The 26139-nt window shown below is 29.2% G+C and overlaps 2 protein-coding genes across 2 annotated transcripts; one reads left to right on the top strand and one right to left on the bottom strand.

Annotated features, from left to right (window-relative positions):
* Positions 1–2395: 2395 nt before the first annotated feature.
* On the bottom strand, positions 2396–9555 carry LOC111618583 (guanylate cyclase soluble subunit alpha-2-like). Its single transcript, XM_023360170.1, is given in 6 exon segments — positions 2396–2672; positions 5784–5938; positions 6014–6157; positions 8304–8470; positions 8546–8859; positions 8861–9555. Coding segments are annotated over 6 exon segments (1545 nt in total). The 5' UTR covers positions 9430–9555; the 3' UTR covers positions 2396–2476.
* A 3057-nt stretch (positions 9556–12612) lies between these two features.
* On the top strand, positions 12613–19179 carry LOC111617914 (guanylate cyclase soluble subunit beta-1-like). Its single transcript, XM_023359319.1, has 12 exons — positions 12613–12709; positions 12813–13087; positions 13153–13577; positions 13651–13917; positions 13976–14213; positions 14288–14428; positions 14496–14653; positions 14722–14859; positions 16631–16695; positions 17676–17951; positions 18956–19045; positions 19115–19179. Exons 1-12 carry the CDS (start codon positions 12628–12630, stop codon positions 19177–19179), a joined length of 2220 nt encoding a protein of 739 aa, XP_023215087.1. The 5' UTR covers positions 12613–12627.
* The last annotated feature ends 6960 nt before the right edge of the window (positions 19180–26139 follow it).

Raw genomic sequence — 26139 nt, 5'->3', positions numbered from 1 at the left:
TATATAAATATATTCTTGTAGAATATTGTACAGATTTTGTATATTATTTTAGATTATAATTATCATATCGCTATGAGTTCCAGTGCAATGCCATTTAATAATTTTATGAGGAACTTAATGATAAGTGCTCATTGATTCCAAATTTCATCATTTAATTTTAAAAAAGATAAAAAATAAATAAATATATATATATATATAAAAGAGAGAAATCTTACATTTTCACACAGTTTTTATACAATTTTTACATAATTTCTTATCACTAGCAAAGTCTTTAGTAAGAGTATAGGATTTTTAGACACTATTCCAGTCATGTAGATTGTATAATTAATCAGATATAAATCAAGTTTAAAAAAAAAAGTCCATCTTGTGCAGTCTAAAATACAAATTATCTGATCTAAGATAACTTTTTAGTAAACATTCCTGGCCATTAGTTGCCAAAGCAAATGTAAAAATGCTTATATCTCACTTAAATGAATGTGTGTGCAAGTAACAAACATTTAATTATGCTTTGATGCTAGGTCGAGTGATTTTTATGTAAATTAATTGCAATAATGTTAACATTTGTATTGTCAAATGTTTGTAAAGTGGCAAGAAAATCAACGCATTTTGTTTAAATTACATCATAAGAGTGTTGCAGCAGGCATTGACAAAGTATCGAGTTGATAGTACAAATCTAATTGCAAAATAAACTCATACTTTTATAATTTTGTGATAGCTTTTTAAATTGAATGCTGCATTTTTTAATTTAAGAAGAAGAAGAATACAACAACAAAACTTTTTTGTAAAACAAAAGAAAAGAATAATTACAATAATGTAATTAGTGATAGTGTATGTGATCGAAATGTTTAACATGTTTTTATGTTGTCCTAATCATTGTAAAAATGTGAATTTATTTGATTATGTGGCTTCATTTCACTCTCGAGAATCAACTTAGTCAGTTTTTCAATGTGAAAAGTGCATGAAAATTCATATGTAGAAATACTTATCATTATCAATAAATAAATTTTGATTTATTCATGAGATATTTATTTATTTAGTGTTATAATAGAAAGAAAAATAATGTCACAATTACGGTCATGACTGTAGAGTTAGTACACAAAATTACTGGCTATAACTCCTGATCCTCAACTTTTAAATCACAGACTCTAGTTCAAACTCTTTCATAAAAGCTCTGTATCTATTAATAGTAAGTCTACTAAAATAGTAAATGGTAACCATTTAAGATATTTTATCTTCATTTTGTGAATCACTGGTTACTTTTTAGACAATTTTCATAGGGTGTCAGAAAAGTTATTGTGCAGTTTGGAAAAGCTTTAAATAAAGTTGTAATAAAAGTGCAGTTTTATACGTGGGGACCCAAAAAAACCGGATTTTTTATATAAAAATCTTTATTTCTTAACTTTTTTACAAAATTCCTTCAGTCACCTTCAAAGTACTCTCCATTAGATGTGATGCACTTGTCAAGTCTTTTTCCCCACTGTTTGAAGCATCGCTGGAACTCTTCAACCTTGATATCGTCCAGTGCTTTTAGCAAAGCTGTTGTTACCGCCTCCACATCATCAAAACGCGTCCCTTTTAGATTTTTCTTCAATCTCGGAAACAGAAAAAAGTCGCATGGGGCTAGGTCTGGTGAATACGGAGGGTGGGGAACAACAGGCCATCCCCGAGAGGTCATATAGTGGGTCACTCATAAGGCCGTGTGTGCATGGGCATTGTCGTGATGAAGGAACCAGTCACCTGATCGCCAAAGTTCCGGGCGTTTCCTTCGCACATCCTTTCGCAGACGTCTTAACACTTTTTTTGGCGGATTTTTTCAACATTTTCATCATTTCGAGATGTTGAAGGACACCCAGAACTCCGCAGGCAGAACAAAATAACAGTAAGAGGAACACAACACTATACTCAAACATAAACCTGCAAACTGAAACCGTTTGCACAGCTTTTTCCTGAAGGTCTCTATTAACCCCAGGTAACGGGAGAACTCTACTACGTCTACAAATGGCAGCACGCTGTCAGTTCGGATTTTTTTGGGTCCCTCCCTCGTATATGTTATTGAAGTTTCTCCTACAGCAAATGCTAGAAATGTCCCCCAGAGACCCAAAACATCTAGGGAGAAGACCTAGAAGACCCAGATTCCATGGAAGATTATGCAATTTGCAAAGAAGTCTTCCAAAAACCAAAATGTCTAAGCAAGCAGTACACCATCTACCACAAAGTAGAAACACAGGACATACAACTTACAGATCTCTTACGAATGCCATACATGTAACTTTAATATCATTACAAATTTGTCACTGCACAGTAACTTTTTGTACACTCTGTATTTAAGTGTAAGTTTAAGTTTATAGCAAGATTGGAATTGCAAGTGGTAAATTATTAACAACTTCAACACTGTCCAAAAATTGATTCTACAGCCATAGTTACAATAAGTAATTTGCTGTTCTACATATATTAAACTTTAATTTTCAATAGTATTTCAAGTTTGTTGCAAAGATGACAGATTCAGATCTTTGAAAGCCAGTCTTATGTGTTCCAAAACTCCAAGAGATTCATTAATTTCGGGATGTTTAAAATTGTCTAAAAAGTAACAAGTTCCATCTTCTGTAAATCCTTTTGGCAAACATTCTTTGGGTCTTTCTGTGAATGTAAATCCTTCAGCTGCATTTAAAATCCTGAAAAAATATTTATTTTAAAAGTAATATGGAGAAAATTAATGTATATTCAAAAAATTCTTAAAACAGAGAACAATATTTTTAAAAAGTTTACTTTAAAACTATACTCATGCTGTTACATGAACCACTACAAATGAGCACTAACAAAGGGGAAATGCTGTTTGTATCATTCTCTGTGATGCTAAATTTTGTTGAACATTTTAACAAGTTAATTTATTGAACAAACAAAAGTTTGATAAAAGTTGAGATTCTTTCAACTCTTAACTGCTCAAACAGTCGCAGTTCATATGCCAATGTGAGCCTAGCTTTAAGTGTTCTTCAAGTTGTAAATCAAATGAATTATTTGTCTTTTTAATTCTATGCTTTGATAGTGAAAGGTGCTTTCTTTTCATGCTCATGACAGGTTCAACCAGGTCCACAGTGGAATGGTTGAATCTGCAATGGACATGGCTTGGCATATTTAGGCATCTATAAAAGTTGGGATTCTGACTTACACGTTAGACTTGAACCTGAATCCCTCAGAACAGCAGTTGGTTAAGGCTTGTTCCCACCACTATTCCGATCCACTTAATCATATTGATCTTATATCCAAATGAACTATTTAACTATAGTTTGAAGAATTGTCAAATTTATTTATATATTTGCATTAATCATATGTTAATTCAAACATATATTAGAAATTAATGTAACAAAAAATATTCTGCAATGACACAAACTAGAACAAGATATATTAGAATAATTTTAGCTTTTAAAAATTAACAAAAAGCAAATATATTGTATTGCATTTTAGATATTTTCAATATTAATTGCTATAAATTAGTTACTTCAATAATTTAAATTTCAGAAAATGTATCAAAATATATAACAATATAAAACAGGAATATGTGTGATAAGTAAATATTTTTTGAATGATCAAGCAAATAATTTACTTACAAAGAATAGACTTGGCAATATTGTGAGCCATTTATGTTTATTACTGTCCTATTATAGGTCCAAGAAACATTTAAATCTTGAACATTTATTTACTATGGTCAGTATAGTTTAACTTAGTGGAGTTACAACACCAAATGGTAGACTGGAATATTACAGCATAAACATCTATCATAAAGCCTTAATTAAATATTTTTGGAATTCAATTAAGGCTCTTTGATAGAGGTGTTTATTACTATGGTCTCAAGCAATAGCATCTGAGAGTCTTTGCTGATGTTACTGAATCTGTTTCTTCTGCATAAACTTTATTACATTATCATTATGTAAACTATACAAAATTCTAATTTCGAAACTGATGTTTTTCATGATTTATAAAATGAATAAATGTAAAAAGTCAGTTTGGATCAATAAACATAAATAGTAAATTCATGTATTTTATTTTTTATTGAGGATAGACTTTCTTTTAATGACTGTTTGTCACTGCTTAGTTTCATGGCTGAACAATAACATCTTTGATCCACTATGTAAGATCTGGATTTGAATCCAATCTTGATCCCTATAATTTATCATAAGTTTCCCTCTCTTACCCGTACTGCTCCACTTCATTATGGGCCTGTGCATTGTATGAGTTTATTTGATTTATAAAATTACAGTTAATATCTTTCAAACTACATTTGCACATGTGTATGGATGTAGTAACTCTTATAATTGCAACTTATAAAGCCCTGTTTTCTGCCATATGTTGTATTTGAGATTAACCGAAAAGATAGTGAGCTTGAGGGCACCTCGATGAATCTCGTTGTCAGCAATTGTACAGTACATTCATTACGAAAGTAGAGCCACTGAAGTAGGCCTTGCTTCCCAACTGGTAAAGACAGAGAGATGTGTTCGCTGGTATGACGTCAGATGAAAACTGACGAATGATTTGACTTTGAGTTGGCTCCTCTGGACTTCATCCATGAGGTTAAGATGGCAGATTGTTGTATGCTTGTGTGATAAAAATACCACGTTTCTGCAACAACGCGTCATCATATGTTGATAATACTGGAATGTATTACGATATTACGGATATTTTTTAACTATCCTGACACAATTTCGCATTATGGCATTTTTTAAAAAATACCATAACGCGTCATGACTATAAGCAGTTGGGACATGAAATTTCTTGTTGTGGCTGTTTCTGTAAATCATAACGTGCTCTGAGTGTCTAGTCTCGAGAACAAACGTGCTGAGAACATCACGTGGTACCAACTCGTTCGAATAGTCTGTGAACGAATTGATACCATGTGATGATGTCAATTCATCCATGTTGCTACTCATATAATTCAAGACTAAGCACCCTGGTAGTTTTTTCTGATCATTGAGCGTTTTCAATCTTCGAGACAGTCTCACATCTACGCACACCGTATAAAGCGTGCAACAGATATTTTTTCCTATAAAAAAAAATAACTTTCTTCGGTAAAAATTTTGCAATTCAAACTATAATTTTTCTTGAACTTCATGTAACTCACTTTATAATGTTGGGCACCATTCCAGGTGTTTCATTTTATATACATTTTGTTCTATGTAACATTCTATAGCTTGATGACTGCTGATAAAAACAGTTAAAAACGTTTGCTCCTATAATAAATTGGTTCCTTTTAATTGGATTACAAGTATTAGTGTGTGCTTTTATTGTAATCTCATCCAGTTTTATAGTATCTACATAATTATAGCTCTGTAACTTTAGAATAATTAAGTATTAGGCCTATATTGATTCCTTCAATAAGTATCTAGATTTTGCAACATGCAAATTTCAAATCACCAGTAAAGGCGTGGTACTGCTTGCATCATAATTCATTTCATTCAAGTTCTAGTTTTAAATTTAAATTAATATTCTCCATTCGTTACCATTGACCCATTCACTTTTTGAAGAAATTATTTTCCTAATTTAAAATTATTACCATTCGCCTTCTCATTGGCTGGTTCCAAATTGAGAGAGCGAATATGCTTACAGCATATAACATCAATCGCTCTCTTATTGGTTGATTCTAATTTGAATTCGCGATTTCTAGAAATACGTGATATTTTCTTCAAATTTCAAGTCTGTCATTTTTAAAATTAAATCAATTATAGACCTATATTTATTTTTAATGTATAAAATTATAGAACACGATGAGAAATTATAAATTTCAACGTTACCTGTGAGTAGTAGGACTTATATTAATTCTAAGAGCTTCGCTTTCAGATTCAAATTTGTTTGCCATAGTAACATTATGCCCGAACAAGCAATATCTTGGCATCTTCACTCCAACAACTCCTGCAAGAACTGTACCCGTATGTAAACCTATCCTCATCTATCAAAGAAATAAAATAAATTTAAAATAAGTCTCCTATAGGAAACAAAATCAAAATTTTGTGAGAATATTAACCTGAATCGGTTTTCCATCATGAGATTTCGATTTCTGAGCAGTTTCCATCATCATTAATGCCATCCATGCTGTTTGAATTGCATGGGTTTCGCTAGTTCTATGCAATCCTCCAACCACACAATATGCATCTCCGATAGTTTCTGTCTATAAAATGTAGTAGTATTAAACTGTATTAAATACAAACTACAACATAGGTATAGTTATATACATCATATTTAACGATATCAAGAGGATATTTAATTAATAACAAAATACAGTACAGTCTGTAATCCGGCATAGATAGGATCGGAACTGTGTTGGTGTTATGAGATTGCCGGAATATTGAAAGTAGAATGAATTCAATGACGCGCAAATTAATTTGACAGAACAAAACCTGACAAAACTAAATCAAATCAACGCCGTCATTGGTAACTGATATTGCAGAGTTAATTAATGGAGTTTGCTAAATTTAGTAATGAATTGAAGCACCCTGGAAAATTTAATGGGCGATACATTGCTTTTTTGACGGACGGGACTCATTTTCATACCTTTACAGTAATATATTATTAGATACTGTACCTTTTTTGAGTAGCCTAAAATGACGAGCCTAATAATTTTTAATATAGAGTGTTCAAGCTCCAGTTTTGTCTGGAAAACTGGGGTTTCAACTAACGGTCTAGCCTGAAAGTCTACTAGTGTCGGATTACTGGACGTGTCGAACTAGCAAACAATTGGATTACCGAAATTGTACTATATTTAAATATTACATGCTATATTATACTGTAAAGTAAGAGTACGGCTGCGGTAGTTAAGGCGTCTGACTACTGCTCTGGGATCCAGGATTGATTCTAACCGGTCGAAAAACGCAGAAATTTTTCGGTATGGTCTGTTCTTAATTTATCGGGTTTCATCTCTCATCACCTTATTGTGGATCTGATCAAATCCATCATTGGTTCAGCCATATTAAAACCCCAGGAATTTTTTGGAAGTTGTCCATCCGGTTATGTTGGGTCCAGTCCTTCACCACCTGACTTGGCCGAACCCGAAATGGGTTTGCTAAAAAGGCCCTCTTAGTGCCTACAAGGCGGAAAGAGTTTTTTAAATAGAGTATAGAGTATTAATATTAAAGAAAAATTTTGTTTCTAACTTGCAAAACTTTCCTACATGCAAGGTAAGTAAGTATATATCTTCATATATACTTACCTTGCAATGTAGGAACATTTTGGTAATATTTTATAATAATTCATTATAAAGAATGATCTGCAAGATAGTATGTTAAAAACATTTATGTAGAAATTATTTGTGTTTGCTTTTAGATGGCATTGCGCCCGAAAGACTTAACAGGTCAAGAAGCAATTGAGGTACTTGATAACATTGTAAATTACGATGAAGTTGCTGATATAATAATGATAGTCGAGCGGTCAAGGTGGTAGTCTAACGCTCTGGGGGACCGGGGATCGAATCCGGGCGGATGGAAAAATTTCCAGGAATTTTTCGGGACGGGTCCATCTGGATATGTTGGGCCCCATCTCTCACTACCCATAATGGGCTTGCTAAAAAGAGGTCCTATTAGTGCCCACAGGGCGAAAAGAGTTTTAAAAAATGATAACACTAGATGTTGACGAATTTAACTGATGATGAGAATATTGATGATAACGTCAATGGGATAGAATATATTGAAGATTTACATCAGGATATTATGGGAACATTAGAAAATAAAACATTGAATAAGACTTTATGTTCAAAAACAAATCACAATAAACAGGCATTTAGTATGAAAACGTAGGTCACGTTAGACGAAAGAATGACAATAAGTACTTTGTAGAAAATGTATATACCTAGACTGTTTCGAAACATGCCATGCTGCTAAATACATTATTAATTATGTAATAATAGCAACATTTTCAAATAAAATTACCTTCCTATGTTCCTTTTTTTGTTATTTATATACTCTGCAATTTAATATTGTATGATGTATTACGTATATACTGTATTGTATACGGACATCAGCCAACGGTTCGTATAAGAAACATTTTACCTGGTCACAACCAAAAGAAATGAAGTTTTTAACAATATACACTTTATAAAACACTACTCCAAAAACTTTATGCGTAGTAATTGTTAAAAATAAACGCCCTTGGCCGTAAATATTCATCTATTGTCAAATTTTACTAGGAACTAGCGAGAAATTAATAAAATAAACAATTTTAATAGGAAGAAAACTTTGTCTAAGACTTCGAAATAGCGAATGGAAATGCATGTCAAATATAATTTTAATGTATGTTTTTTTTTAAGAACGCATTGAATTTACCTTATAAACATCCAATTCTTCACAAAATACATCAAATTGAGTGTACAATTCATTCAGCATTGTAATCACATCCATAGGTGTAGCTGAAGAACAAATGGATGTAAATCCAACAATATCCGAAAATAGCAAGGTAACTTCATCAAACTGTTGAGAAGCTACTGTTTCACCTATAAAGTGGATTTAGTAAGGATCAAAATCAATTACTTTCATCAATGCTAAGAATAATTACACAAAATATTTACCTAACCATAATTTTTTAGCAATTTGGGCTGGAAAAATTAAATATAGAAGGTCCACATTTTTCTTTCTTTCTTCAGCAACAGCATCACTCGCTTCCTGGATTGAAGTTTTCAATTTATCCATTCTTTTTTTAAGACCATCCTGAGCTCTGGACTGTTCTTCCACTAACAATATATCTCTGGTAGCATCGTGTATAGGGATATCTGACATATGTAAACCTCTTCCTGTCATTGTTTTCAGACTTTTTACAACAGGAGAGCCGAGAAACAAAATGGTGTTCGATTCCACACAGTAAATCATCTGTCCTTTGATGCTTAATCTCTAAAAAAAATGATTTTTTTTTATATTTTAAACCTAAAAAGAAATATGTCTGAAGATTTACCTTATTTGTATCATATTGTGCTTTGTCCTTCAAGGCAATGATGAACGTAGTGTTAATTTTATTAATAATATTTTTAAAACTTGGAGTTATTTTTGGTGAAACGATCTCCAGAATCGAAGAGAATTTAATCTTTTCTTTTACATCTTGAAGGTTTAATAGTTTAACGAGACCTCTACCTATCTGAATTACATCAAGTGAATTATCGATAATAAAATAAAATGGAAAAGTTCGATAGAAGGTAGTCACTGGAACCTTTAAGTCAGTTGGATTTTTTGAAAGAATTTCTTGATAAGAACTCTGTGCATTATTATATTTTAAGTCGAAAATATAATAATCTTTATTCTTTTTTATTACATTAATAACTGTAATGAGATTGTATAATTCCAAAGCTATTTTCTTTAAAATGCCCACAACAATTGGACCCATGTAACTTCTGGTACTTTGATAATGTACATAATGACCTTGAGTGTGTGGTTTAACTGAAAATTGAATTATGCTTTCCATGTTATGGCTTAAATCTGTCTTCTTTAATACTTCCTGGAGACTTTCTACGTTAACTAGAAAGTCATTCAGGTTAACTCCTAAAAATTTAAGTGATTTTAGATAAATATTCGAACAGAAATGGAAAATATTATAACCAATGTCTTCCAATAAATTCATTTCTTCAATTCCTAAAATTAAAATTATTTATGTATTTTTGTTAAAAGCCAAAGCTCTAAAGGTAATATAATATTAAAAATACCAGTTAACTGCACTCCAACATTAATTATTTCAATAATAGTCTTTTCTACAACTTCCAAAACAGTTCCTTCGAAATTCATGTTCATATTTTTAGTCCAGTTATCCATTGTTTGAACTATTAGATCCATTGGAGGCTGAATGTCGACTTTGTTTCTTAAAAAGAAAAATCTTTTAAACTTTTTAAAAGGTTTTTAAACTTAAAAAAAAATCACTTACAGAATAATTCCCCATGCATCTTTATTTTTCGCCATTTTATTCTTCTTTACGCTCTTTTGCAGAGCAGCTAATAATGCCGGATGCTTCAAGTATAAAATGTTAAATTAACGTTAATGTGTATTGTCTATGCTTATGACAACTTTTTGATGTATAAACATAATACTTACAGGTGGACAGAAGAGCATACAAATGGCCGAATTGATGGAATGAAGAGTAAGATCTTCATTTTTTTCGGTGTTTTGTATAGAATCTTTAGATGTAATGCGTCTTTCGAAACGTGGATCAGATAATACTGTTATAGTATCAAAACGTTTATCAAAACAGGCAAACGGACATCCGACACCCATTTCGAACAAGTTATTAAAATCTCAACATGAGTAAATCATTGTAATAATAAAACACAGTAAAGTTAGATTTTCATTGGTTTTCGTGAAATTACGTCATGATGTAAACTTCATTGATTATGATAAGGTTTCTATAGAAACATATATATTATGTTTAATAAAAAAAATTGATTTTTTTTATTAAACATAATAGACAAATAAATTTCAAGTAAAGTAAGAGTAGGCTATATAATTTATATCTTATATGGCGCAAGATTATTATGGCATCTTAATTATCATTTCAAAATATTTATTTAGTGGTTATAGTTCCAACATAGATTACTACATATTTTGTTCTGTAAAACTCTATAATAACTTTAAAATGTAGGTTCTTCAATAGGAATCTATGTTTATTCCAAATAATAAACTTTATGGTAATTAGATAGCATTAAAAATATATTTACTAAGTTATTTTAAGACATTTAGTGTTATCACTATAGAGTAGAATATGGATAGGAAGATATATTAATGGTTTCTAAACTATCGAACTTATTGCACCAAGTCCATTGAGGAATTCCATATTAGTTCTAAATGACTAATTTATTATTATCAAAATCAACATAATTAAGTAAATAAATATCAAATATTTGTTTACTAAATGATCTTGATATGTTTAATGCTAATGCTTTAGCATATCGATAATTTAACATTAACATTGATGCATTTTTTTAAATTCATTCCGCCTTGTGGAATACCAATAGGGTCTTTTTTCCATGCCCATCATGGATTTAACCAGGCCCACAATTCGGGCGGTCCAGAGAAACTGGCCTGAAATATTCGGGACTGATCGCCCATGAGAAACTCTTGGGGAGTGTCTTACCCGGATTCAATCCGGGGTATCCCAGAGCGATAGGATGATGTCTTTACTTTCTCGGCTATCCTGTATGCATTGCTCCACTATACTTTTGGGTGCATCCTTCTTCGTTCTCTTTGCAGGCCTCTTTGGGCCTTTCTGAATGCACTGCTCCTTCATACTTTTTGAATTGAGCATTAAATTAATTTGATAAGTTCTCATATTAGAAGCAAATATAACATTAAATTGAGCATTAAAATCAAATTAATAATGAAAATTATTTTCTGTGATTTTCTAATTAACCCGTCACTAAATATTATATAAATATATAATTTAATTATATTTTTAAATTGATTCATTATAATTTAATTCATCCGAAATAAATAAAAATTTACAATAAAATAATTCTTATAAAAAGCATTTAAAAGCTTTATTCTAAGATAATTATATATTAAATTAATGGATATTTTATATGAACACAATATTTTATGAAAAAGTTATCTGTTGACACAGATTACTCCAATGCACATATAACATGCAATATCATTTCATTCTCTTTACATCAAAACGCAATAACCATTTTAAGGGAAATATGATGGATGACTCCATTAAAAATAAGTAAATAAAATGATACAGTTCCTATTGATTAAGTTTCATATTGCTCAATAAATTTCTCCTCCTTAGTTTTTTATATAAAATTAGAATTACAAAATAACATTATACATTCAAAAAATATACAATTCAATTTGTTTTTTAGTAAAAAAAACCGTAATTTAAAAAACAAGTAGGAGCTAAACAATGCTAATAAAATTTACGCTTCTCAGTATTAATCATCTTGCAATATACAATATATATTTATAGATGCTACAGTATGAAAGATGTTATTAATGCGGTAACCTTTGGATATTTTTTTTACTTATAAATTTCACTGAAATTAAATTTTCTACGCGAGATATTTTGTTAACAATTCATCTCTTCCTGTTCCAATGTTAGTTAATGGAAAATAATGTGAAATTTCGCCAGTAGAGATCAGCACGAACTGCAAGTACACACTTCAATGACGTCACTTTTTTTAACGTTGAATTTATTAAAAAAACTAAATAAAATTATATTAATTCTAAAATAAAGCATTTAATTACACGTACTGTACAGGTACATGATTTTTAAATGTAAACACAGTATTAATAATTAAAACCTACTCGCTAGATGGCGCTTCTGTACGTTTGTAAAATTCAAATTTTGCTTAACCAATAGAATTGAATGTAAATTGATTAATTAAATTTAAAAATTCAAAAACTAAAATAACGGTTTTAATTTTAAATCAAAAACAGAAAAATTTAGTTAGCGTTGTTACGTAAATATCGCGAGAAGATATGCAAATTAGCTTTTTTTTTAAATTTTTTTTATAAAGATGTAAATTTTTTTTAATTTAAGAAAATTTTAGAACAGCAATTAATTATTTAATTATTTATTTAATACATGACTAGGTTAGGCCATATTTTTAAATTAATTATTTTTTAATTTTATTTAATTTTGTTTCTTTTTTTTAGAAAAGAAGCAGAAATCGAGATGGAAGGACAGTTTTTAGTAAGATTAATTTACGAAGACGAAATGACTTATAATATTGTTGCTGCAGCAGAGAAAGTGTTACGTATGTTTCTAATAAATTCTTTAAAAAAATTGTTAATTCTAATCAAATTTCGTTTTTAGATTTCTAAAGCAGTTACTATATATATATTTTTAATTTATTTTAGAAATTCCTGCAGCAGATATTTTAGAATTATTTGGAAAGATGTTTTTTGATTTTTGTCAAGAATCGGGTTATGATAAAATTCTACAAGTATTAGGAGCTACTCCTCATGATTTTCTACAAAATTTGGATGCGTTACACGATCATTTAGCTACGATTTATCCAGGAATGAGAGCACCATCGTTTCGTTGTACAGAAAATCAAGAAGACGGAACATTGATTTTACATTATTATTCAGAAAGAGAAGGCTTGGAACCAATCGTTATTGGAATCGTAAAGGTAATTTATATAAAATTTAATTAAATTTTAATTATTTAAAATATATTTTGTCGTTATATATTTAGGCTGTTGCGAGTAAATTACATAAAACTGATGTAGAAGTTGAGGTAGTAAAAAGTAAAAAAGATGATTGCGATCACGTTCAGTTTGCCATCATAGAAAAAGGTGATAAAAAATGTACAGCTGAACCAGAATTAGAAGAATTCGAAACTATGTCCTTAGAAAATAAAATAAGTCCAGCAACTTTCTGTCGTGCTTTTCCTTTTCATATAATGTTCGATCGAAATTTGGTTATTAAACAAGCTGGAACATCTGTGGCTCGTGTTGTACCAGCCTTATCACAACCAAATTGCCTCGTTACAGATGTTTTTGATATGGTTAGACCTCACATGGAATTTAATTTCGATGCCATTCTATCACACATTAACACTATCTTTGTCCTTCGCACCAAATGCATGGAAGGAATGGAAAATGAAAACGAGCATTCCAGGTAATTGTTACATTGAGTTCTAAAAAATTTACAAATTTGATATTAATTCAGTAACATTTTAAATTATTTTCAGAATTCGTCTCAAAGGTCAAATGCTTTACATATCAGAAACGGAGTTGATTTTATTTCTCTGTTCACCAAGTGTATTAAATTTGGATGATTTGTACAGAAGGGGATTGTATCTGAGCGATATACCATTACACGATGCTACTAGAGATCTGGTACTGTTATCGGAACAGTTTGAAGCTGAATATAAATTGACAAAAAATTTAGAAATATTAACTGATAAGTTACAACAAACATATAGAGAATTAGAAGATGAAAAGAAGAAAACTGATAGGTAGGGAGCGAGTTTAAAGTGTATTATTAAAATGAGGCTAATTTGCATTTTTTTATAGGCTCTTATATTCGATTTTGCCACCAAGTGTGGCTAACGAATTGCGTCATCATCGCCCTGTTCCTGCTAAAAAATACGAAGGTGTAACTATTTTATTCAGTGGCATCGTTGGATTTAGTCAGTATTGTTCTAAAAATTCAGATTCCAAAGGAGCAATGAAAATTGTCAAGCTCCTGAATGACATATACACAACTTTTGACGTTCTTACAGATCCTAAAAATAATCCTAACGTATATAAAGTAAGTTAATATTTTTCTTAATTTTTTTAAAAATTAACTCTCGAATATAAAATCTATAATGTTTTTTTTTTAAGGTTGAAACCGTTGGTGATAAATACATGGCTGTTAGTGGATTACCTGAACCTTGCAAGACACACGCGAAGTGTATTGCTCGTTTGGCATTAGACATTATGGATTTATCTAAAAATATCAGGACTGAAGATGGAGAATCTATAGTAAGGCTTTATTTTTATTTTTTTGGAATTTCATCTAAATAAACTCTAATGCGATATCTTGTATTAGAAAATCACTATTGGGATTCATACAGGAGAAGTAGTAACAGGAGTGATTGGTAAAAGAATGCCAAGATATTGCCTCTTCGGTAACACGGTAAATCTAACTAGTAGAACAGAAACAACAGGTGAACAAGGAAAGATTAATATCTCTGAAGATGCTTACAGGTAAAAGAATCTTAGATTTATGGAATTGTATATAATTGATGATGTATATACGTTCTTATATTATGCAGATGCTTGCAGCAATCTGAAAATCACGATCCAGAATTTCATTTTCAATACAGAGGACCAGTTCAAATGAAGGGTAAAAAAGAACCAATGGAAGTTTGGTTCCTTTCGNTCTTCCTTTTCTCATTATATAACTTAATCACGTAATATTTAAGCACGATATTGGTTTACTAAGCGCAATATTCGATTTTTGAATATTAAATTAATTAATATATTATTTTTTAAAATTTTCCAGGTGTTTTTAGCAGAGAAATGATCAATAAATTAAAGGGAAATTTATTGATGAAGAGAAATAAAGTATCAGATGCATTTCTCATTGATGTAATGATCAATGAGAAATGCACTCAAGTTATGTGTTGTTACCTTATCTGAACGTGGTTAACCTCAACTAAAGAAAAGTTTTCTAGGAAATCTAAGTTTATAATTTTCTTAAGAAATCATTAATTATACTTTATAAAAGAATTTAAACACTAAATTTTGCTTCTTACATTAAAAAAATTATTAATTAATTAGTTAAATCCGTCTCATTTTTTTAGAAAACCATTCTTCCAGTAAAAATATTTTTAGACATGTTTTGAAGATTTTATGAAGATTTTCAAGGATATTTTAAATATAAATATATAAAATATAGTCAAAATTTGATATTGCATCACCATTTACTCGTCTCAAATTGACACTAAATCGAGTGTGGCGCTAAACTGAAGAACCTCAAACAATATCTAATAATGAGGTCTATACACAAGTTTGAATAAGAGCGTGAATTCACGTCATTTGGAAATAAGAATGTCGTTTTTAATCAAAATACTCTGTCCGTTCGCAAGTATTTATTGACACTGCGGGATGCGCTATTTTGAAAGACTCTATACGAGTTTCAATGTGAATAATTTATAAGAGCTATATGAAGATTTTTGTGCCATATGTACTCATAAGTATACAGTGAGGTAAGTATGATTATAGTCATATATAAATATTTTATACGGATGAAGCAGACTTAAAATATAAATGTAAGGATGACTTAAGGCAGGCCCAGGGGTGGCTGTGCCATTGTGCTATTTTCGGTGACTCTTATCCATTGTTCCAAATAATGAAATTCGATTTGATTATATTTTTTATATACGTATATAATTTTTAACGATTAAATTTCAAATATTTTTGTATTATTTGGTACTGTACGTAGCCTAAATTATTTAATAGTATGACTGGACTTTCTTTCTCTGGGGTACTCCATTATCTACAGATCCGTGGTAAAGCCATTCCAAATATATTACAACTACTACTAATATCATTAGTGTAGCTCATTCCTCAATTTAAGGTATGTGCTTTCATACAGTGTTTAACTGTAAATGTATGTTCTGATGTACTGTACTGTACTGTATACATACACTAAATATATGAAATTCTTAGAATAATAGGCAAAAATTAGACTATAATCATGTAAATTGATCTGAGAATGTGTAAAGTAAATAAATTAAATTTTTTAGAATTTTAGGTTAGTTTTATTTTTAAATTACTTTATTAATAATAATTATAAAGCATCAAAATTATTATAAGTTTATTCTTATATTTTATAAAATTATTCTAAAATTTTTTTATTTATAATATCGATCGGTTAAATAATAGTCAATTTAAAAATCGATAATGAATCTTGTTAATAGATAAAGATTACGTAGCATAAGCATCGTTATAGTTGATAAAGAAAGATTGAAAAATTTCGTCTGAAAGTAAGTTTATAGATTTAAATTTTTTATATTTTTTTAATGTAATATTGATGGTTTTAAGTAGAATTATAACGTAGTAAGCCTTAGAATATACATCGTATACACTTCAGTTAGTAGCTTAAGTACTTGTACACCAATAAGATTATCTGCAGTACTTACTGGAGAATTTTTATAATGTATTTTTATAATCTCTCAGTAACAGTAGTGCTGTTGGTAATCTGTTAGTAGTCCAGTCAGTAGAAGGGCTCACCAATGAACGAGGTTCGCGCCTAACATATAGGCAGGCCATGTAAAGTTTTCTGGGTTTTCTTCACGTGTCTAACACCTAAATAGAACCAGCTTCTCATAGAAGGTCCATCCAGGAAGTACCCATTGACAGATTACCATATTAGCATGAATGTATTTTGGTACTTTAAATAGTATTCAGAAGATTTAGCACGTTATCGAAGGGAGCGAATTTACATCTCGTTCATGATCTAAAGTTAAATGATTATTGTAATACATTAGCTATTTAATGTACAGTACATTACACTACACACAAACAGTGAGAAGTTAGTGTATACGGTATTACATTAATACATTATTTTAACATTAAATGTTACAATTAATATAAGCGTTTGTAAACAAATGAATATATTAAAACTTTTAAAGAACAATTAGCCAAAACGTACTGTAGTTCATTCAATGTAAATAAAGAATAGATTTATATATATGTGAGGCTTCTAAGCTATGACGTAAGGCCTTACATTCTAGCTTATATGAATATCGAGAAAGTTTCATCTGTAATTATTCAGTGAACTTTCTCTGTGCTTTAAATTTGAGACTTCAGTACACGTAAATCCAGCCTTATATATACTGCACATAGATCTGAACATATCACTTTAGTATATAAAATCAGAGATTTTTTCCAAATTCTAATTTATAAATTTCTTCACCCTCATCTGTTGTTACATCTGTTTGATTAAGTATACATCGTATGGGATATATGATTAAATGTGCAAAACGTCCTTCTGACATATTCTGTATAGGAAATTTATACTCTGAGATCAATAAAGAAAACAATCTTTAACAAAGATCCAGAGTTTTCATTAGTTGTGTCAATATTTAACAGATTTATTTCTTCCTTTTCTCATTATATAACTTAATCACGTAATATTTAAGCACGATAATGGTTTACTAAGCGCAATATTCGATTTTTGAATATTAAATTAATTAATATATTATTTTTTAAAATTTTCCAGGTGTTTTTAGCAGAGAAATGATCAATAAATTAAAGGGAAATTTATTGATGAAGAGAAATAAAGTATCAGATGCATTTCTCATTGATGTAATGATCAATGAGAAATGCACTCAAGAAATTTGCTGTTATTGCCATCTGTATCCATTTTTTCAAATATTGAAGTTCTTTGGAATTGTAATTGTATATCCCTGTTCCTCTAAAGAAACATTGATAGATCCTTACTACAGAATGTATCAGAATGTGATACTGATAGCTCCTTACTTCATGTTAATATTAGGTACAATAGTATACTTTATCGGTTTTGAAGAAACTAAAGTACTAGGGTCTAAGATTTTGTATATTTATGGAGATGATAACATAGATGTTATCTTCTGTCTCTTGTTTACATTCTCTTCATTTTACGCAACATTTCTCACCATCCTGCTTACGAGAAAATACGTAAATTTAACGCATTTCGACTTAGGCACTATGGACGATGAACTCCGATTCAAAATGGCGTCTTATGTAGATATTATGTTTATGATTTTTTTAATTTTTCACTTCATTTTATCTATAACATTTGCATGCCAGGTTGCATACAAGGGTTTTGATTACATAAGTGAAGATATGGAATATTCATTTGTCGTTATAGTCTTGTTTATCGTAGCTGCTGGTATTATTCATGCTTGGGGTATTTTATTATATGGTGTAGCAACGTGCATCCTAGTTTGTATGTGGATCACACTAAATCTCTATTCTATACATATTAAATTATTTAAAAAATCTAGAACTGATATCGATTACAAGTTCTTCAAAATGATTCATATGAATCATATCAAAATTTGCGAATGTTTAGAATATATAAATAAAAATACAGGATTTGTGAGTTTATCATCTTACGTTGCACTCATATGTCTCACTTGTTTTCATTTTTATATATTTTGTTTCTCGGAAATTAACCTTTTAATGAGATTCCATGTTTTCGCTTTGAGTGTCATTTACATTTTTCAATTGGCATTGTTATCATTTTATGCTGGAGAAATTGCTTCTATGGTAAATATTTTTAATTAAAGACATATTTAATTTAATAATATAAATTAATATTTAAAGATATACAAAAAATATATTTCTTCTTCTACAGTCAAGAGGATGCTTCACAGAACTTTGGAAATTTGACATTAACTTGGAGACAATTGAAAACAAATTTAAAGTCAGTCAACTTTTTGAAATTATAATTGATTTTTTTTCCTATTTTTCCAAAAGTAATTTAATTTTTATTCTGTTTTTTTTTTCTTTTTCTAGTTTTTCATCTTAATGAAAAAGTACAGCGGTATGCCATCAGGAGTCAAACTATGGAACTGTTCCGTAATCGTCAAGAAATTCGTATTAAGAGTAAATATTAATAAATTAATTTAAATATTTATATAGTTTTTTTTTTATTAAAAATATTTACTTTTACAGGGTTTAAGTTCTTTATATTCTTTATTTTCTACACTTATGCACCTTCACAACGTGATGGAAAATAAGAAGTCTAAATGTGATATACAAGAAAATTTTAATAAAAGTTTAATTAATATCTCAAAAAACAATTTTATTTAAGTTTTTTCGAGTTGTTTTTTTAAAATAATGTATTGTTTATTTTTAAAATTTTAAAAATAAATTTAAAGTAATGTTATCAAATTTGCTAACAGATGGCGCTACGATTACTAAAGTTACTTTACTCGTTAGATGGCGTTACAAATGTTTTAATGTTCAATTTCGTGTATTGTTATTGAGTAAATTAACCAATCACATTCCTTAATTTAAACAAAGATAATTTTTTTAAAAAAAATGTAAAAGATTAATAAATAAAGTAATTGATTTTTAAATCTATGTTGTATTTTCTCTTAATTTTTACACATTAATTTAGCACTTTTTTGATTATTTTACTGTATGATTTTTCCAATTGTTCAGTTGATGTTATATACTTATATAATGCCTTTTTTTTTGCTATAAGAATATATTCTATTATGCTTTATTTAGCTTAACAGTGTCATACATTATATATAAAATTATATAAACTTTTATTTATTGTTTAAAATATTGATTTTATAAAACTTTACACTACTCTGTTTACAACTTACGTGTATATATATAATGCTCTAGTTTTTACTGCAAAGTTTAAGTGTAAATAATAAGCTAGTGTTATATTGTCAGATTATTCTATACGCCATCTTACTTTTAAGAGGATTTTTTTTAATACTTTCCTGTTTACAGTGTACACATGTAAATGCTCTTTGTTATTGTAACCTACAAAAGTTGTACAGTACCTGTTCTATAACCTATAACCTACAAAATATTTACTTCAATAATAATAAAATCTCTTTATAAAATTAGATATTTGGTTACTTTTGTATCTGTATAACTCAAAATTAAACTTTCTCATATACAGTAAAATGTTTTAAACAATAAAACAATATACTGTATTTTCATTTTTAATTGTTAAATATTTTTTTAATTTTAATTTTTCAGATTAAATCTTAAAAAAATATCAAAACAAAACAAAAATTTGATAGTTTTCTTTATTTATTCCTTTAATAAATATATTATAAATTTACAGATAATATTACTAACCGTTAATATCATAATTTAATAATGTGTAATATATAGATTTTTATATAAAAGGGCCCTTAGGAGGAAAGGGAGGCCTCGACTGGAATCTGTATAATTAGATTTTAATTACGAATTAATAAAAATCAATTTATATAATTTCAAGTGTATAAGTAGTGAATTTAAAAACAAACGTCAAAAGATGTAGAGGGCCCGAAAGAGTGACATAGGGCCCACGGCAACTCCCTATAGCTTTGGCTATAGAAATATGATGGAATGTACTGTACTATACAAAACACATTTATAACAGAAAAATAATGAAATATACATTTGTTCTAGATAATACAACTGTGATAAAATGTACATTTGTTCTATTTATAGATTTATAATGAAATATACATTTTTATATTTATAGAATAATGTAAATTTCATTTCTTTATTTTTATTATTTATTTGTTATTTTTCTTGACGTCAAAATAGTTTCAAAAACGAAACAAATGTAGAACTAATAATGTAAAACGATACGTCACTAATAATATTCCATAAAACTTAATTCATAGGCATCATAAATAAAGTAAATACAGTCGGGTTATTTTAACGGTATAATGGAGCAGGGAACGTTATCCTTGTCTAGGAACAATATTGACCTGATTTGTCATCTGCCAAATTTATCTACAGGACCTCTAGTCTTTCCTCACGAGACCAATCTCATTGGCCATGTATAAAAAGAGTAGGCAATTACTGTCCTCTATCTAACTGATAAGAACTTCTTTAACTCACTATCCTCTCCATAGGAGGAGTTCTTATACCAAATCGTATCGTGTTGCCAACCTAGCCACCAATTATTAACTATAAACAAATTTCGTAAAATGATTCCTATTTGGTGTGGCATCGTAAATGAATTTATATGTTTCTACTTGATTGATATATGACTTCTTATACTATTTATAAAAGTTTTCAAGCTTAATATAAACTTTAACAGATTGATTTATGAAAGCTGGAGGAATTTTTTTGAATTTTTTTAACTTTGATTAAGTTAAAAAACACGCAAGAAAGTCTTCTCTATTCTGCTTTTATAAAGTGTAAAATATAGCGAAACTCGTGAAAATTTTATACATAATTTACAAAAAAAAACATATGTATTAAATGTAATTTTTATGTTTTTAACTTAATATACATTTTCTAAATTCTTCCAGATGTAAATTTTAAATTAAATTAAATATATAACTACGAATAGCGCCTGTAATTCGTCTACACTGCATAACAAGCGAATTAAACTACTTTTTATTCCTTTATAAAGTACAAATTTCCATCTATTTAAATACAAAATTGATTTTTAAAAATTTTAAAATTAATTACATTTTAAAAAGAATTTTTTAAAAATCTAATAATTAAATTTTTTTTTATCTTACGCTTCGTTATAGAATAAGAGGCTTAGTTTTATTATTATTATTATTATTTAAATCAAGTTTTGCCTTCAAAAAATACAAAATTTAACTCTAAAACGAAAGCCACAACTGATTTAATTTATAATTATTTCAAATGTTGGCTAGAAGTTGTTGTTCTTGTAAAAAAAAAATCGATTTAAACTGTATAAGAGGAGGGAGGGCCGTTTTTATCAAAGGAGCAATGATAAACTAATGGGAATTTTCAACCACCCCAACTATTTTTAGATTTTCCTTTTATCAAATAACATAATTAATATGAAACGAGGCTTGGCCTTAACGAAAAATTGAGATTTTTTTCGAAATTGCAATGAGTCATATCTTGGTAACAAAACAATTTTAAAAGACTATTTGGAAACAGTATATCCGTTAGAGTTATCCCTTCGTCTCAGAGGATTTCTTATCGTAACAAACGAAGTAGGAGCATCTCGGGTATCAAGGGAGGAGGTAGATGAGTCCATCGAAGGAGGCGTCAAGACAAAAGACGCCGCATATGTAAGACGATCCTCCCCATAGTGTTGAACTAAGTAAGAGTAGGAAACAGGTCTGGAGCCTTTACGTCGCTCACATAGATAGTAAAGTAATGGCAGACATTAAATCAACCCAGATGAGTGTTTGAGTTATTGTCTGTGTACTTGTTGTGTGACCAAGTTGTATTGAAGGTTATCGTCCCTCTGTTATTCTTAACTCCCAATACATAATGTATATACAGCTCTCGATCGTTTCGTCCACATCCCATTTTTGTGTCTCCTTATCTACTTTCTAGTCTCATAATTCTTATAAGTGCAATTAAATTTGACTGTCACGAAAATTGTTTAAGTGGTGTGATAATCCGTTATCCGGGTTCAAAATAAACTTGCCATTATGCACATTTTCTTGTCGATGATAATAGATATTGTTCTAATTTCGGGATGATGTTAAGTGCCTTCTTCGTTCTTTCCTGCTTTCTACGTCGATTTTTTAGTATTGGCATGTGATTTTTTTTTATATAATTTTTCACTATTTAGCTCTAAATAAGAGCATGATGACAACAACTATTCCCACTCTTATGTCAACATGAAGATAAGTTATGTCGATAGTTGAAAGGCCAACGACTTCAGTCAATTCGTAGTTTGAAACTAACATCTAAAAACTCCAACACACACGAAAAAAAAACACTTGGTAGATTATTTTAAGGAGGATTTAAATCCCTAAGTAGTCAAATTTTTGAAAAATCCATGCAATTTATGACTATTCACGTTGTCCATTTACGACAATTATAATTTAAATCACTATTAAATATATTTTTAAAGGATAAATTAAGTTATATTTAACTTATTTGTCCACAAATTTATTAATCCTTTGAAATTTAGTTTAAATTTTTGTGCCGTTTATAAGCATTTCATACTGAAAACCTAGAGAATCTATTGACCCATTTTACACCAATTTTAAAGAACAAATATCGATAGATATTCCTAAAATTTAGATTAAAAGAGCCGAATCTTGAATCTAATTTCAATGCTCTATCCTTATTCATATTTTAAGTGTCCTTTTCCTACTCGTGTCCTTCTTTTAAGTTCTATTCCTCTCATGATTTTGTTTTAAGGCTTTATTCCTACTCCTATCTTTATTTTAAGTGTTCTATCCCTATCCTTCCTTTAAGTGTTCTTTTCTATTCCTGCTTTTATTTTCAAATATTCTATTCTCACTTCTGCCTTTATTTAAAGCGTTCTATTCCTACTCCTGCCCTTATTTTAAGTGTTCTATTCCCATCTTTGTACCTATTTTAAGTTCTGTACCCCCTATTTCTAACTTATACCAACATTTTACATGATCTTTCCCTATTTTTACACGTTCCACTCCCTATCCCTTAAGTTCCTATCGCCCTTTCATCTAAACCCTCTATTTTTAGTTGCTCTATATTAAAGAACAGGAGCAATTACTTCACCTATTTTAAACCCAAAATATTTTTTTCAGGAGACGAACAGAGGCAGATACATTGGAGTAATTTATTCACATCTCAGACAGCCAATAGAAACGAATTTAAGAGAATGTAACACGCGGGAGGGGAGCTTAGATTTATAAAACAATGTGACCTCTTGTACCTACAACAAGATAAATTGCTTACTAGACTTTACTTTGCCATAATTACCTAACAATTTACTAGGAAAGAAAATGACAATAGCTTCGATATAATTGGCTATCCAGTTTGAAATTTACGTGTTTTCTTTTTTTCTTTTTTCTTGTGTTTTTTATTCTTATTCCTTCCGCCTTTTCGTGAAGATAAAAACTATTGTTTCACACATTTTCTACTTTTAAATTTTCAAAAACTGGTTTTCTCGTCACGTGAGGGGGGTCGTTTCATCTCTCATTGGCTCCTTCCATCGACCAATGGTGGCTCAGTACACGGCTCAATAACACGGAAATGCCTACCCATTCATTATATTGATAATAACAAATGGTATGTCGTGCCTGGAATGCCTAACATGGTTGCTTTTATTGGAAATAATTCAATGATTAGTAATATTAAATGGCCACGAATTTAATAAATTATCGTTTGTGATTGGGTAGAGTTTAATTTTGTTTAATTTTAATTATGATTAAATAATACTAACTAGTGTTTTTAATCACAATTTGTGGGCGAAGCTTATCTTTGTTGGGAAATTGTATCAATTTATGAGAAAATTATAAATCAATCGCGTGTTAAAATGCTTCAAATGATGATTTTTTTGGGTTTATTTAATGCTGTTTAACTTTAATTGCAATTAAATAGTATTTTAATCATAGTTTTGAGTAAACTAAAGCATACCTTATGTAGATATTGCATAAATAATAAGGAAAATTATGAATAAATCGGGCGTTAAAATGGTTATAATGGTGATTTTTAGGGTTTATTTAATGCTGTTTAACTTTAATTGTAATTAAATAATGTTAAATAGTACTTTTAATCACAGTTTGATGCAAAGTTATAAGGAAGGTGAGATTTATCTTTACAGGGAAATTATACAAATAAGAAGGAAAATTATGAATAAATCGCGTATTAATATGATGTTTTTTAAGATTTGCCTTAATGCTGTTTAAGTTAAAATGAGATTAAACACCATTAAAAAGTCATTTTTGCTACAATACACAATAGAACTATCTTCGTTACAGAATTACATTAAATGTACGAAAAATTACAAACACATTTTGTACAATCTAGCTAAATACTAATTAAAATTAAATTCAATTTGCTTTAATTAAGATTAAATCATATTAAATAACGTTTGACAACAAAGCTTTGTATGCAAATTGATAGGAAAGATGAAATTCTTTTGTGAGAAATTACAAATTTTGTAAGGAAAGTTATAGATAAAGCTTACGAGAAAATAAAAATTACAATTTGCTAGTTAATTACGTTTAACTCTAATTAAAATTAAACGCAATTAAACTGATTTTATCGCCATTTTTTGTTTTCTTTTTTACCCTTTTTAAATCACAGTTTGCGTAGAAGAGATGAGTTAAGTGATAAGAAGGATGAAGTCCATTTTAATTAAGATAGAAAAATTAATTTAAATTAATTTTAAAAAAAAAACGTTTTAATTAACATTTTTAACGTTAATTTTACATTATAAAAGTGACAAATTAATGATATTCCTTGTTAAATACAGGAGTTTGACTGTTTAAGTGATGCACTTCATCGCTCGTTGAAGTCAAATGAAGCATCAAACTTATTGGCTCTTAAAGTTCTTTAAGTGAGTTATAACACAAGTACATAATACTTTAACCTTATTTATATTATATTTACACGTCTTATATGTTAGGGAAGGTATAATGTAAACAAAGATACTAATATATATTCATAAATTCCAAAAAAAGCAATCCCAAATCAGCTCAAAGACAAGGAGTCCAATTTCTAAAAAACACACTCAAGTGTGCTTTAGAACGTGGATTTTTTTGAGAAATTCGATGGTTTTGTAGTCGCCGATTCAAAAAATACACTCAAATAAATGACAATTCGTGTATTTTTTGAGTTATCTGACAGTTTTTTGGAGGCTTGGTTCAAAAAAAACATGCTAAAGTATGCCGCAGAAGTGTATTTTTTCGTGGAATTTTAGTCATAGATTCAAAAAACACACTCAAGTATGGTACAGAACGTAGTTTATTTGAGAAATTTGGTGTTTTTGTAGTAACAGATTCAAAAAAATACCTTCAAATTAGTTAAATAGAAGATATTTTTGAGCTATTTTAACTTTTGGGAGGCTGTAGTTCAAAAAGCATACTAAAGTGTGCCATAGAACGTAGATTTTTTGGGAAATTTGATGGTCACAGATTCAAAAAATGCATTTAAATAAACTAAATAGAGGGTATTTCGTGAGCTATTTGACATTTTTAGAAGCTGTGGTTTAAAAAACACACTCTAGTGTAGCATAAAACGTGGAATTTTTTAGTCACAGATTTAAAATATACACTGAAAACTCGTGTAATTTTTGA

The sequence above is a fragment of the Centruroides sculpturatus genome, unplaced genomic scaffold (assembly GCF_000671375.1).
Source record: "Centruroides sculpturatus isolate CEXI.00-Female unplaced genomic scaffold, Cexi_2.0 scaffold145, whole genome shotgun sequence".
Lineage (NCBI taxonomy): Eukaryota > Metazoa > Arthropoda > Arachnida > Scorpiones > Buthidae > Centruroides > Centruroides sculpturatus.
This window is presented reverse-complemented; position numbering and strand designations above follow the sequence as displayed.